The 15,208-nt window shown below is 69.1% G+C and overlaps 1 protein-coding gene across 1 annotated transcript in view; it reads right to left on the bottom strand.

Moving 5' to 3' along the window:
- LOC106493522 (neurogenic locus notch homolog protein 3-like) overlaps window positions 1-14,890 on the bottom strand; it is a gene marked incomplete at both ends in the record, with an annotated part of 42,075 nt that extends 27,185 nt beyond the window's left edge. Inside the window, 14 exon segments of the mRNA XM_067317230.1 lie at window positions 496-606; window positions 1,718-1,951; window positions 2,680-2,793; window positions 3,362-3,475; window positions 4,526-4,711; window positions 5,597-5,752; window positions 6,968-7,201; window positions 8,709-8,799; window positions 8,801-8,832; window positions 10,562-10,645; window positions 10,683-10,737; window positions 10,739-10,818; window positions 12,672-12,814; window positions 14,809-14,890. Of these exon segments, the coding sequence (XP_067173331.1) occupies window positions 496-606; window positions 1,718-1,951; window positions 2,680-2,793; window positions 3,362-3,475; window positions 4,526-4,711; window positions 5,597-5,752; window positions 6,968-7,201; window positions 8,709-8,799; window positions 8,801-8,832; window positions 10,562-10,645; window positions 10,683-10,737; window positions 10,739-10,818; window positions 12,672-12,814; window positions 14,809-14,890 (1,716 nt within the window).
- Window positions 14,891-15,208: the final 318 nt, after the last annotated feature.

The following is a 15,208-nucleotide window of genomic DNA, read 5'->3' as shown; positions in this document are numbered from 1 at the left end:
CACAGGCATCTCCTTGGGCACCAGCTATGGCCACCGACCACGAGCATCTGCTGGGCACTGGCCACAGGCACAAGCCACGGGCATCTCCCCAAGCACCAGCTATGGGCACCAACCACAGGTATCTCCTGGGCACCAACCACGGGCATCTCCCCAGGCATCAACTACAGGTACTAGCCACAGGCACCACCGTGTGCACCAGTTATGGGCACTGACCACGAGTACCAGCCACAGGCATCTCCTGGGCACTGGCCACGTGCACCTCTGTGTGGACCATCCACGGGCATCTCCATGGGCATCAACCATGGGCAACAGCCATGGGCACCACCATGTGCACGGGCCACAGACACCTCCCTGGACACCAGCCATGGACACCACCATGTGCACGGGCCACGGACATCCCTATGGGTCCCTCGGAAGGCGCTGGCCACAGGCCACCACCCCCCAGCAGGGGCCAGGGGCACCCACGGGTGCCAGCCGGTGGCCGGGGCAGCCCACCTGTGAAGCCGGGCTTGCAGATGCAGTCGTAGCGGTTGACGCCGTCCTGGCAGACGCCGTAGTCGCAGGGGTCGCTGGCGCAGTCGTCAAAGTTCACCTCGCAGTTCACGCCTGGCGTGGGCGGGCACCGCCGGCGTCACCCGGGTGCCACGCCCTGGGACACTGCGCCCGCCGCCCCTCCCACGCCCCCATCAAGCACCGTGCCACCCAGCACCATGTCCATCACCCATCCCATGCCCTGATGGGACACCACGCCACCCATCACCCTGTCCATCACCCATCCCATGCTCTGATTGGGACTCCATGCCACCTGGTGCCATTCCCATCACCCATCCCACCCTGATGGGACACCATGTCACCTATCACCATGCCCATCTCCCATCCCATCCCAATGGGACACCATGCCACCCATCACCATTCCCATCACCCATCCCATGCTCTGATTGGGACTCCATGCCACCTGGTGCCATTCCCATCACCCGTCCCACCCTGATGGGATGCCATTCCACCTGGTGCCATTCCCACCACCCTTCCCACTCTGATGGGACTCCATTCCACCTGGTGCCATTCCCATCACCCTTCCTGCTCCGATGGGCCACCACGCCACCCATCATCACGCCCATCACCCATCCCACCCTGATGGGACTCCATTCCACCTGGCGCCATTCCCATCACCCTTCCTGCTCCAATGGGACACCACACCACCCATCACCATGCCCATCACCCATCCCATGCTCTGATGGGACACCATTCCACCTAGCGCCATTCCCATCACCCTTTCCACCCTGATGGGACTCCATCCCACCTGGTGCCATTCCCATCACCCTTTCCACCCCGATGGGACACCATTCCACCTGGTGCCATTCCCATCACCCATCCCACCCTGATGGGACACCATGTCACCTGGCACCATTCCCATCACCCTTCCCGCTCCGATAGGACACCATGCCACCCATCATCACGCCCATCACCCATCCCACCCTGATGGGACTCCATTCCACCTGGCACCATTCCCATCACCCTTCCCGCTCCGATAGGACACCATGCCACCCATCATCACGCCCATCACCCATCCCACCCTGATGGGACTCCATTCCACCTGGCACCATTCCCATCACCCTTCCCGCTCCGATGGGCCACCACGCCCCCCATCACCACACCCATCGCCCCCTCCCACCCCGCTGGGCCACCGTGCCGGCAGGGACGGGCGCAGGCAGCCTACCCGAGGTGCCGGGCAGGCAGTTGCACTGGTAGTGGTCGATGCGGTCGATGCACTTGGCGCCGTTGCGGCAGGGGTTGCTGTGGCACTCGTCGAGCTGCACCTCGCAGCGGTAGCCCGTGTAGCCGGGGGCGCAGGCGCAGGCGAAGCCGGCGATGGCGTCCACGCACGTGCCGTGGTGGCACGGGTCCGGCGAGCAGTCGTCCACGTTGCGCTCGCACAGCGGCCCCTCGAAGCCTGCGGGGCGGGGGTCGTGTGTGGGGGGCACCCGTGGGTGGGGAGGGGGGTGTGCCCCAAGGTAGGAGTCATGGGCATGTAGGGGACACCCATGGGCCAAGGGTGCAGGCAGAAGGGGCACCCATGGATGCATGGGTGGAGGAGAACATGGGCAGGAGGGGGACACCGTTGGGTGAGGGACACCCATTGGCCAAGGGTGCAGGCAGAAGGGGCATCCATAAATGCATGGGTGGGGGAGGATATGGGCAGGAAGGGGATGCCCTTGGGTGGGGGGCACCCATGGGCCATGGGTGCAGGCAGAAGAGGCACCTGCTGCTGGGATGCATGGGTGGGGGAGAACAGAAGCAGGGGTAGGGGCACCCTTGGGTGGGGGGGCGCCCCCAGGTAGGAGTTATGGGCACGTAGGGGACACCCATGGACCAAGGGTGCAGGCAGAAAGAGCACCCAGAGATGCATGGGTGGAGAAAGACATGGGCAGGAGCAAGATCACCCTTGGGTGGGGGACACGACCAGGAAGGGGACACCCTTGGGTGGGGGGACATCCTTGGGTGGGGGGCACCCCCACATAGGAGGCCTGGGCACGAAGGGGACACCCATGGGCCAAGGGTGCAAGCAGAAGAGACACCCAGAGATGCATGTGAGGAGGAGAACATGGGCAGGAGGAGAAGCACCCTTGGGTGGGGGCACCCATGGGACCGGGGGGGGGGGTCAGGGTGCCGGGGGCTCACCCTCGGCGCAGCGGCACTCGTAGCCGTTGGGCCGGTCCAGGCACTTGGCGCCGTTGCGGCAGGGGGTGCTGGCGCACTCGTCGATGTCCGTCTGGCACATGGGACCCGCGAAGCCTGGGCGCGGGCGCCGCGTCACCGGGGGGTCCCGGGGCGCCCATGACCTCGGGGTGCCCTTGTCCCCAGGGTTCCCGGTGTCCCCAGGGTGCCCACATCCCCGGGGTGCCCTTGTCCCCAGAGTTTCCGGTGTCCCCAAGGTGCCGATGTGCTCGGGGTGCCCCTTGCGCCCCATGTCCCCCACGTGCCCAGTGTCCCCAGGGTTCCTGCTGTCCCCAGGGATCCCGGTGTCCCCAGGGTGCCCTATGTCCTCAGGGTGCCCATGTACTCGTCTCGCTGGTGTCCCTGGGGCGCCCATGTGTCCAGTGTGCCTGTGTGCCCGGTGTCCCCAGGGTTCCTGGTGTCCCCCTGGGTGCCCATGTGCCCGGGGTACCTGCATCCCCAGGGTGCCCATGTCCCCAGTGTCCCTGGTGTCCCCAGGGTGCTCATTGTCCCTGGGGTGCCCAAGTGCTCAGTGTCTCCAGGGTGCCCAGTGTCCCCAGGGTTCCCAGTATCCCCAGTGTCTCCGGGGTGCCTGGTGTCCCTGGTGTTCCCAGGGTGCCCAGTGTCCCCGGGGTCCCCAGCTCACCGGCGGGGCAGGAGCAGCTGAAGCCGTTGACGCCGTCGTGGCAGCGGCCACCGTTGACACAGGGGCTGCTCTGGCACTCGTCCACGTCGAGCTCGCAGAAGGTGCCGCTGAACCCTGCGGGCCACCCGCGTCACCCGTGGTGCCACCCCCAAGGTGCCACCGTGCCGCGGCCACCCCCACGGTGCCACCCTGCAATGCCACCCCAGTGGTGTCACCCCCAAGCAACTCGTTGTGCATCAGGGTGTCCCCAGGCCAAGGGGTGCTCTGGGGGAGGCAGGGACGGTGCCAGTGGCCCTGCCAGCCCAGGAGACTGGGGTAGGGACGGTGCCAGGGCCAGGGAATGGTGGCAGTCCCATACCAGCTCCCATGCCAAGACAGGGGACCGTGCCAGGTCCCATGCCAGGTCCTATACCAGCATCAGGAAATGGTGGCAACCTCATGCTAGCTCCCCTGCCAAGACAAAGGACCATACCAGGTCCCATGTCAGGACAAGAACATAGTGGCAGCCCCATGCCAACTCCCCTACCAAGACAGGGGACCATGCCAGGTCCCACAGCAGGCACAGGGGACTATATCCAGTCCTGTGCCAAGACAAGGGATCATGCCAGGTCCCATACCAGGGACAGGAGATGGTGGCAGCCCTGTGCCAGCTCCCCTACCAGGACAGGGGACCATGCCAGGTCCCACAGCAGGCACAGGGGACCATGCCAAGTCCTGTGCCAAGACAAGGGACCATGCCAAGTCCCATACCAGGGACAGGAGATGGTGGTAGCCCCATGCCAGCTCCCCTACCAGGACAGGGGACCATGCCAGGTCCCACAGCAGGCACAGGGGACCATGCCAAGTCCTGTGCCAAGACAAGGGACCATGCCAAGTCCCATACCAGGGACAGGAGATGGTGGTAGCCCCATGCCAGCTCCCCTACCAGGACAGGGGACCATGCCAGGTCCCACAGCAGGCACAGGGGACCATGTCTGGTCCCGAGCCAAGACAGGGGACCATGCCAAGACAAGGGACCACGCCAAGTCCCACGCCAAGACAGGGAACAGCGGCAAGGGCAGAAGCTGCACCCGGGAGCAGGTGACCCCACCAAAGACCTCACCAAGGCAAGGCGGGTGGCAGGGCGGGTGGCAGGGACGGGTGGCAGGGACGGGTGGCACTCACCGGCCATGCAGATGCAGGTGAAGTCGCCGATGCGGTCGAGGCAGGTGGCCTCGTTGCGGCAGGGCCCCGACAGGCACTCGTTGACGTCGGTCTCGCAGCGGGGCCCCGCGTAGCCCCGGCCGCAGCGGCACTCGAAGGAGCCCTGCGTGTTCACGCAGCGCCCAAAGTGCTCGCAGGGGTTGGCGCCTGCCGGGGGTGGGGGGGCCCGTGGGTGTCAGCACCCCGCGGCCTCGGCACCCGCCGGGGTGGGGTGGGGTGGGGGGGGTCCCCCGGGTGCCACCGTCCTCGCAGGGGATCACTGGGCCGGTGGTGAGCGCTGCCCAAGGGTGTTCTCCACCTGATGGTGTTCTCCACCCAGGTGTGCCCACCACCCATGGGTGTCCTCAACCCAAAAATGTCCTCCACCCAGGTATGCCTGCCCCCCATAGATGTCCTCAACCCAAGGGTGCCCTCAACCCAAGGGCATTCTCCACCTGCGGGTGTCCTCCGCCCAGGTTTATCTGCTCCCCATGGGTGTCTTCAACCCAAGGGTGCCCCCAACCCAAGGGTGTTCTCCACCCGAGGGTGTCCTCCACCCAGGTGTGCCCACCACCCATGGGTGTCCTCAACCCAAGGGTGTCCCCCAGCCAGGTTTGACCAGCACCCATTGGTGCCCCCCACCCAAGGGTGCCCCCCCTTCAGGGGTGCCCACCACTCATGGGTGTCCTCCACACAAGGGTGCCCCTCCACCCAAATGTGCCCACCACCCAGGAGTACCCCCAACCCATAGGTGTCCCCCCACCCAGGTTTGCCCACCACCCATGGGTGCCCCTGCTCCTGCCCGTGTCCTCCTCCCCCCATGCATCTGTGGGTGCCCCTTCTGCCTGCACCCTTGGCCCATGGGTGTCCCTTCATGCCCAGACCTCCTACCTGCAGGTGCCCACCACCTAAAGGTGCCCCCTTTCCTGGTCATGCCCCCCAACCAAGGGTGTCCCTGCTCCTGCCAGGACCTCCCCCAGCCACGCATCGCAGCAGCAGGCGTCCCTTCCGCGTGCACCCATGGGTGCCCCCCACCCACGGGTGCCCGCGCACCGATGGAGCACTCGTCGACGTCCTGGTCGCAGGCGCCGCCGGTGAAGCCGGGGGGGCAGGTGCAGATGGCGCGCCCGTTGACGGGGTTGGTGTCGCACACGGCGTCCTCGTGGCAGGGGTTGCTGACGCAGGCGTCGTCCAGGTGGCACAGCAGCCCTGGCGGGGGCCCGCCGGCGTCAGCGGCACCCTGGGGTGCCCCCCGCCCCGGCCGCCACGGCCCCACGTGCGGGGGGTCCGGGGTGGGACAGGGGGTGTGGGGCACCCACGGGCGGGGGTGACTGTGGGGTGTCCACCATGTGCCCTGGGTGCTCCAGGGTGCATCTGCCCCGTGCCAGGTGGGTCCACCCCACACCATGGGTGCTCCAGGGTGCATCTGCCCCACACCGTGGGTGCTCCAGGGTGCATCTGCCCCACACCATGGTGCCCCAGGGTGCATCTGCCCCACACCACGGGTGCTCCAGGGTGCATCTGCCCCGTGCCAGGTGGGTCCACCCCACACCATGGGTGCTCCAGGGTGCATCTGCCCCACACCGTGGGTGCTCCAGGGTGCATCTGCCCCATGATAGGGGTGTCCACCCCACACCACAGGTGCCCCAGGATGTATCTGCCCCATGCCAGGTGGGTCCACCCCACACCACGGGTGCCCCAGGATGCATCTGCCCCACACCACGGGTGCCCCAGGATGCATCTGCCCCATGCCAGGTGGGTCCACCCCACACCATGGGTGCTCCAGGGTGCATCTGCCCCACACCACGGGTGCCCCAGGATGCATCTGCCCTATGCCAGGGGTGTCCGCCCCACACCATGGGTGCCCCAGGGTGCATCTGCCCCACACCGTGGGTGCTCCAGGGTGCATCTGCCCCATGACAGAGGTGTCCACCCCACACCACGGGTGCCCCAAGGTGCATCTGCCCCACTCCACAGGTGCTCCAGGGTGCATCTGCCCCACACCATGGGTGCCCCAGGATGTATCTGCCCCATGCCAGGGGTGTCCACCCCACACCACAGGTGCCCCAGGATGCATCTGCCCCATGCTAGGGTGCCCTTGTGGGTGCCTGCCCCAAGCCACAGGTGCCCACCCCATGTCTAAGGTGCCTCTGCCCCACACCGGGGGTGTCCTCAGGGGCGTCTATCCCATGCCATGGGTGCCCCAGAGGGCACCTGCCCCACGCTAGAGGTGCCCACCCCACCCCACGGGTGCCCACGCCACGCCATGGGTGCCCAGCTGCCTGCCTACCCCACGCCGCGGGTGTCCATCCCACGCCAGGACACCTCCAAAACACCCACCACCACCACCCTTAGGGCGCCCTTCGCCAGTCTATCCGGAGCATCCCACCCCCCCAACCCCAGCACCCAAGGGTGCCCCCTTACCGGTCTTGCCCATGGGGCAGGCGCAGTAGAAGGAGGCGACGCGGTCGTGGCAGGTGGCGCCGTGGAAGCAGACGGCGGTGGCGCAGTCATCGATGTTCTCGCTGCAGCCGGCGCCCGTCCAGCCGTTGACGCAGACGCACGTGTGGCCGCCCTGCGTGTTGAAGCAGGTGCCCCCGTTGTGGCAGGCGTTGGGCTGCAGCTGGCACTCGTCCACGTCCTCCGTGCAGAACTGGCCTGGGTGGGGTGGGGTGGGGGTTGGGGGGGGGGTGAGAGGGTGCTGCGAGGGTGGCCCCCTTTGGCCTGGCACCCACCTCGGTGCTTGCAGCCCATGCATGTGTTCTTCACCCATCCCAGGGCCTACCTTGGTACCTGCATCTTGGTGACCACCCTGGTGACCACCTCAGGGACTCCCTTGGTGCCCACCTTGGTGCCCACCTTGGTGCTTGCAGCCCATGCATGCGTTCTGCACCCATCCCGGTGCCCACCTTGGGTACCTGCATCCTGGTGACCATCCGGGTGACCACCTCAGGGACTCCCTTAGTGCCCACCTCGGTGCTTGCACCCCATGCATGCGTTCTGCACCCATCCCGGGGCCTACCTTGGTACCTGCATCCTGGTGACCACCCTGGTGACCACCTCGGTGCCCACCTCGGTGCTTGCACCCCATGCATGCGCTCTGCACCCATCGCAGGGCCTGCAGCCTGCATCCTAGCACCCATCCTGGCACCCACCTTGAGGACTCCCTTAGCGCCCACCTTGGTGCTTGTACGAACACATGAACTCTGCACCCATCTCGGGGCCTGCACCCTGCATCCTGGCACCCATCCTGGTGATCCCCTTGGTGCCCGCCTTGGTGCTTGCACCCCCTGCATATGCTCTGCACCCATCCCAGTGCCCACCTTGGTACCTACATCCTGGTGACCACCCCGGTGACCGCCTTGCGGACTCCCTTGGTGTCCACCTCGATGTCCACCTCGGTGCTTGCACCCCGTGCATGCGTTCTGCACCCATCCCAGCTCCCAGCCTGAAGCTTGCACCCTGCGTCCTGGTGCCCACCGTGGTGCCCACGTTGGTGACCCTCTTGGTGTCCACCTCAGTGCTTGCACCCCGTGCATGTGCTCTGCACCCATCCTGGGGCCTACCTTGGTACCTGCATCTTGGTGACCACCCTGGTGACCACCTTAGGGACTCCCTTGGTGCCCACCTCGATGTCCACCTTGGTGCTTGCACCCCGTGCTTGCGTTCTGCACCCATCCCAGCTCCCAGCCTGGGGCTTGCACCCTGCGTCCTGGTGCCCACTCTGGTGACCCCCTTGGTGTCCACTTTGGTGCTTGCATCCCGTGCATGTGCTCTGCACCCATCCTGGGGCCTACCTTGGTACCTGCATCTTGGTGACCATCCTGGTGACCACCTCGGGGACTTCCTTGGTGCCCACCTCGATGTCCACCTCGGTGCTTGCACCCCGTGCATGTGCTCTGCACCCATCCCGTGGCCTACCTTGGTACCTGCATCCTGGTGACCACCCTGATGACCACCTCTGGGACTCCCTTGGTGCCCACCTTGGCGCCCACCTTGGTGCTTGCACCCTGTACACGCACTCTGCACCCATCCCGGTGCCCACCTTGGTACCTGCATCCTGGCGCCCACCTCGTACACCCATTCCCATGCCCACCTTGGTGCCTGCACCCCGGGCACCCGCTCTGCGCCCAGCCCGGCGCCCGCACCCACGGGGCGCCCGTACCTGTCCACTCGGGCGGGCACTGGCAGTTGTAGGTGTTGACGCCGTCGACGCAGGTGCCCCCGTTGAGACACTTGTGCCCGGGGCAGTCGTCCCACGTTGACCTCGCACTGCTGCCCCGTGAAGCCTGGGCGACACCACGGGGCTCAGGGTGTGCCGGGGCACCCGCGCCACGGACCCCTCCCATGGGTGTCCAGGACCCCCAAGAACCCCAGTGGGTGCTGGGGACCCCCCACGGGCGCCAGGAACCCCTGCCCAGAGCCAGGGAGCCCCCGATGGGGGAGAGAGACACCCATGGGTGCCAGAGACCCCTGATGGGTGTGAAGGACCCCAGAGACTTCTACAGGTGCCAAGGACCCCCAGGGACCCATGTCCAGCACCAGGGACCCCCATGGGTACCTGGGACCCCAAGAACCCCAATGGGTGCCGGGGACCCCCATGGGTGCCAGGGACCCCCAGGAACCCCCAATGGGTGCCAGGAACCCTAAGGAACCCCTGATGGGTGTGAAGGACCCCAAGGACCCCTACAGGTGTCAAGGACCCCAGGGACCCCTGTCCAGCACCAGGGACCCCCGTGGGCGCCAAGAACCCCTGATGGGCAAGAGGCACCCCAGGGGCTCCCCTGGGTGCCAGGGATCCCCGGGGACTCCTGTCCAGCACTAGGGACACCCATAGGTGCCAAGGACCCCCCCAGGGACCCCTGTCCAGCACCAGGGACCCCCATGAGTGCCAGGGACACCCAGGGACCCCCAATGGGTGCCAGAAACCCTGAGGAACTCCTGATGGGTGTGAAGGACACCAAGGATCCCTACAGGTATCAAGGACCCCCAGGGACCCCTGTCCAGCACCAGGGACCCCCGTGGGTGACAGGGACCTCTGATGGGCAAGAGGCACCCCAGGGGCTCCCCTGGGTGCCAGGGATCCCCGGGACTCCTGTCCAGCACTAGGGACACCCATAGGTGCCAAGGACCCCCCCAGGGACCCCTGTCCAGCGCCAGGGACACCCAGGGACCCCCAATGGGTGCCAGAAACCCTGAGGAACTCCTGATGGGTGTGAAGGACGCCAAGGATCCCTACAGGTATCAAGGACCCCCAGGGACCCCTGTCCAGCACCAGGGACCCCGTGGGTGCCAGGGACCCCAGGAACCCCTGATGGGTGAGAGGGACCCTAGGGACTCCTGATGAGCGCCAAGGACACCTGATGGGCGAGAGGGACCCCAGGGTCTCCCCTGGGTGCCAGGGATCCCCGGGGACTCCTGTCCAGCACTAGGGACACCCATAGGTGCCAAGGACCCCCCCAGGGACCCCTGTCCAGCGCCAGGGACCCCCATGGGTGCCAGGGATCCCCGGGAACCCCGATAGGTGCCAGGGAGCCCTGATGGGTGAGAGGGACCCCAAAGACCCTTGTCCAGCACCAGAGACCCCCATGGGTGCCAGGGACCCCCAAAGACCCCAATAGGTGCCGAGGACTCCTGATGGGTGCCAAGGAGCCCTGATGGGTGAGAGGAACCCCAAGGACCCCCATGAACCCTTGTCCAGCACCAGGGACCCCCATAGGTGCCAGGGACCCCCCAGGGACCCCGATGGGTAAGAGGGACCCCAGGGATCCCTGATGGGCAAGAAGGACCCCAGGAACTCCCACGGGTGCCAGGGATCCCCGGGGATTCCTGTCCAGCACCAGGGACCCCCGATGGGTGCCAGGGACCCCCATGGGCGCCTGGGACCCCCCACACCCCTCACCCCACCACCCCTCAGGACCCGAGACACCCCCCCACCGCAGCACCAAAACCCGGGCATCGCAGCACCCACCCCACCCCCCCCCCCAAGGAGGGCCCAGGCATCCGGGCCGGACTCACCGGGCAGGCAGAGGCAGTCGGAAGCGCGGGGGCCGAGGCGGCGGCAGGTGCCGCCGTTGAGGCAGGGCCGGGGGGGCGCAGGCAGGGGCCGGGGGGGCGGCAGGGGGGGCGGCAGGGGGGGCGAGGGGCACCTCGCAGCGGGGGCCCCCGAAACCGGCGGCGCAGCGGCAGCGGAAAGGAGCCGGGGGCGTTGAGGCAGCGCCCGCCGTGGGCGCAGGGGTTGGGGACGCAGGCGTCCGGCGCCGAGCAGTCCTGGCCTGCGGGGGGGGGGACAAGGGGGGGCACCCATGGGTGCTGCCGAAAGGCACGGCGTCCTGCAGCCTGCTCTGCACCACCCACCCCCCCCCGTATTCCCCCACCCCACCCAGGGCACCCTGCAGCCTGCTCTGCCCCCCCCCCCCAGGCACCCTGGGGCTCTGCCCACCCCCATGTCCGTCCATCTGTCCCCCCCCCGCCATGGGCACCCATGGGGGCCCCCCCGGACCCTGCCTGCACCCTAGACCCACTTCCAGCCCCCCGGGATCCCCCTGCCCACCCACTGGTGACCCCCCCCCAGACTCCTTGGGGACCCACTAGGGATCCTACTAACCCCTGGGGACCCCCCCCAAGCCCCCAGCCAGCCCCATGGGCCCCCCCAGGACCCCCCCAAGCCCCCAGCCAGCCCCATGGGACCCCCCAGGACCCCCCCAAGCCCCCAGCCAGCCCCATGGGGACCCCCCGATGCACCCCCAGGACCCCCAAGACCCCCAACCAATCCATGGGGACACCCCGATGCCCCCCAGGGACCCCAAAGACCCCCCCCCAGACCCCCCGCCAGCCCATGGGGACCCCCCGATGCACCCCCAGGACCCCCCAAGACCCCCAACCAATCCCATGGGGACCCCCCGATGCCCCCCAGGACCCCCCCAACCCCATGGGGACCCCCCAATGCCCCCCCAGGACCCCCAGGGACCCCCCAGACCCCCAGCCAGCCCCATGGGGACCCCCCAATGCCCCCCAGAACCCCCCAAGACCCCCAACCAGCCCCACAGGGCCCCCCCAGGGACCCCCCCAGACCCCCAACCAACCCCACGGGGACCCCCTGATGCCCCCCAGGACCCCCCCCAACCCCATGGGGACCCCCCAATGCCCCCCCAGGGACCCCCAGAACCTCCCCAGGCCCCCATGTGGACCCCCCAATGCCCCCAGGACCCCCCCAGACCCCCAGCCTGGCCCCTGGGGACCCCCAGGGACTCCCCAGGGACCCCCCAGCCCCCCTAAAGACCCCCCCCAATGCCCCCCAGGACCCCCCAAGACCCCCAACCAACCCCATGGGGACCCCCCGATGCCCCCCAGGACCCCCCCCAACCCAGTGGGGTCCCCCCAATGCCCTCCCAGGGACCCCCAGGACCCCCCCAGACCCCAGGCAGCCACCTGGGGACCCCCCAATGCCCCCCAGGACTCCCAACCAACCCCATGGGGACCCCCCAATGCCCCCCCAGGGACCCCCAGAACCTCCCCAATGCCCCCCAGGGACCCCCCTAGACCCCCAACCAACCCCATAGGGCCCCCCCAGGGACCCCCCCCCAGACCCCCAACCAAGCCCATGGGGACCCCCCAATGCCCCCCCAGCCCCCCTAGAGACCCCCTCAATGCCCCCAGGACCCCCCCAGACCCCCAACCAGCCCCATGGGGACACCCCAGGGACCCCCAGGACCCCCCCAGACCCCCAGGGATTCCCCAGGAACCCCCTCAGCCCCCCTGGAGACCCCCCCAATACCCCCCAGGAGCCCCCCAGATCCCCAACCAGCCCCCTGGGGACCTCCCAATGCCCCCCAAGACCCCCCCCAGACCCCTGAAGACCCCCCAATGCCCCCCAGGGACCCCCAACCAACTCCATGGGCCACCCCAAGGACCCCCCCCAGACTCCCAGGACCCCCCAAGACTCCCAACCAGCCCCATGGGGGCCCCCCAAAACCCCCAGCCAGCCCCCCAATGCCCCCCAGGACCCCCGAAGACCCCCAACCAGCCCCATTGGGACCCCCTCAGAGACCCCCAAGACCCCCCCCCAACCCCCTGGGGCCCCCCCCAGGGACCCCCCCCCCGCAGCGCCCCCCCCGGCGGCGCTCACCGCGGAAGCCGCGGGGGCAGGCGCAGTGGTAGTGCAGGGTGCCGTTGCGCAGGGTGCTCTGGCAGAGGCCCCCGTGGGCGCAGGGCGACGGGGCGCAGGGGTCCCGGAACTGGCACCGCTCCCCCAGCAGCCCCGGCTGGCACCTGCCGGGGGGGGGGGGCACCCTCAGCGGGGGGGGGCACCCACGGCACCCGCACCCCCCCCCCCCCACCAATGCGGGACCCACGTGTCCAAGGGGTGGGGGTGAGTCCTGTATGGGTGTATGCAGGGCACCCAATGCACCCAGGGCGGGGGGCACCCCCCCATATGGGTGCATGGGAGGCACCCCAATACACCCCGTATGGGTGCAGGAGGAGCACCCAGGGTGGGGGGCACCCTAACATACCTCATATAGGTGCAAGGGGAGCACCCAATGCACCTAGAATGAGGGACACCCCAAAATATTCCATATGGGTGCAGGGGGAGCACCCAGGGTGGGGGGCACCCCAATAGACCCCATATGGGTACAAAGGGGGCACCCAGAGTGGGGGGCACCCCAAAACACCCCATATGGGTGCAGGGGAAGCACCCAATGCACCCAGGGTGGGGGGCACCCCCATACAGCCCATATGGGTACAAGGAGGGCACCCAGGATGGGGGGCACCCCAAAACATCCCATATGGGTGCAAGTGGGGCACCCAGGGTGGGGGGCACCCAATATACCCCATGTGGGTGCAGGGGGGGGGGCACCCAATACACCAGGGTGAGAGGACCCCAATACACCCCATATGGGTGTGGAGGGGGGCACCCAATGCACACCACATGGGTGCAGGGGGGGGCACCCAATACACCCAGGGCGGGGGGCACCCCAAAGCACCCCATATAGGTGCAAGGGGAGCACCCAATGCACCCAGGGTGGGGGGCACCCCAAAACACCCCATATGGGCGCAAAGGAAGCACCCAGGGTGGGGAGCACCCCACTACACCCCATACGGGTGCGGGGGGGGCACCCCATGCACACCACATGGGTGCGGGGGGGGCACCCCACTATATCCAAGGTGGGTGCCCCCCCCAAAAAACACTGGGTGGAGGGGGGCACCCCGAAACCCCGCAGGCAGGGAAAAGGGGCGGGTGCCCCCCCCCCTTTGAAAAGAGCTGGGTGGGGGCACACGGGGGGGGGGTCCGGGGGGTGGGGGTGCAGGGTGCGGGCGGGCCCAGGCGTCCGGGGTGGGGGACGACACGTGGCCCCACCCGGCGGCGCGGGAACGGGCCCCGGGGAGGCTCCCACGGCCCCGGCACCCAGCACCCTGCCCGGGCAGGCAGCACCCTGCCTGCGCCCGCGGCGGCAGCGGGGGGGGCGGGGGGGGGGGCAGAGGGAGAGCAACACCCCCCCCCCCCCCCGCACCCGGCGTCGGCACCCCGGGGTGCCCCGGCTCGGCCGGCGCTGCGGGGATTGGGGGGGCACCCGGGGGGGGGGCACCCAGTGGGGGGGGACCCAATGTGGGGGGGGGCATGAAAAGGTGGGGGGGCACCCAATGGGGGGGGATGAAGGGGGGGGCTTCAAGGGTGGGGGGGGCACCCTAAGGGGGGGGGGGGAGCACCCTAAGGGGGGGGGGATCCTGGGCCAGGGGGACCCAAAGAGGGGAGCAGCCTGGGGGGGGGGGACCTGGGTCGGGGGGGGGCACCCATGGGTGGGGGGCACCCCTGGGTGGGGGGGGGGAGCCCAGGGGGGCAGAGAGGACCCCAAGGGGGGGATCCTGGGGGGGGGGCACCCATAGGTGGGTGGGTGGGGGGAACCCAGGGGGACAGAGAGGACCCCAAGGGGGGGGGAAATCCGGGGGGGGGGGGCACCCATGGATGGGGGTGGAACCCAGGGCGGGGGGCACCTCAGGGTGGGGGCACCCTGGGGCAGGGGAGCACCTTGGCAGGGGGGGGATCCCGGGGGGGGCACCCATGGGTGGGGGGGGCACCCCAGGGTGGGGGCATCCAAGGGGGGGGGCAGCACCCTGGGGCAGGAGACCCGCGGGCAGGGGAGCACCTTGGCGGGGGGAGAACCCAGGGGGGGCAGGGAGGACTCCAAGGAGGGGGGATCCCGGGGGGGGGGTGGCACCCGTGGGTGGGGGGGGGCACCCATGGGTGGGTGGGGGGGGGGGCTCACAGGCAGGCGGCGCGGCCGTTGGAGTAGAGCACGCACTGGCCCCCGTTCTCGCACGGCCTCGAGCCCTCCAGGCACTGCAGCACTGCGGGGGGGGGGCGCGGGGGGGGGGGTCAGCGGCACCCATGGGACCTCCCGGCACCCACCCGGCACCCCCCCAGCACCCAGGGGACCCCCCGGCACCCCTGGACCCCCCGGGACCCAAAGGACCCCCCCTGCACCCAAAAGACCCCCCCAAGATCCTGAGATCCCCCAGCACCCACAGGACCCCTCCAGCACCCACGGGACCCCCCTGGCACCCCCCTGGCACCCAGGGGACACCCCGGCACCCCTGGGACCCCCTGGGACCCAAAGGACCCCCCCGGCACCCACAGGACCCCCCCGGCACCCAGGGGACACCCAA

This window comes from Apteryx mantelli, unplaced genomic scaffold (genome assembly GCF_036417845.1).
Source record: "Apteryx mantelli isolate bAptMan1 unplaced genomic scaffold, bAptMan1.hap1 HAP1_SCAFFOLD_332, whole genome shotgun sequence".
NCBI lineage: Eukaryota > Metazoa > Chordata > Aves > Apterygiformes > Apterygidae > Apteryx > Apteryx mantelli.
Note: the sequence above shows the minus strand (reverse complement) of the source record. Positions and strands in the feature narration are given on the sequence as shown.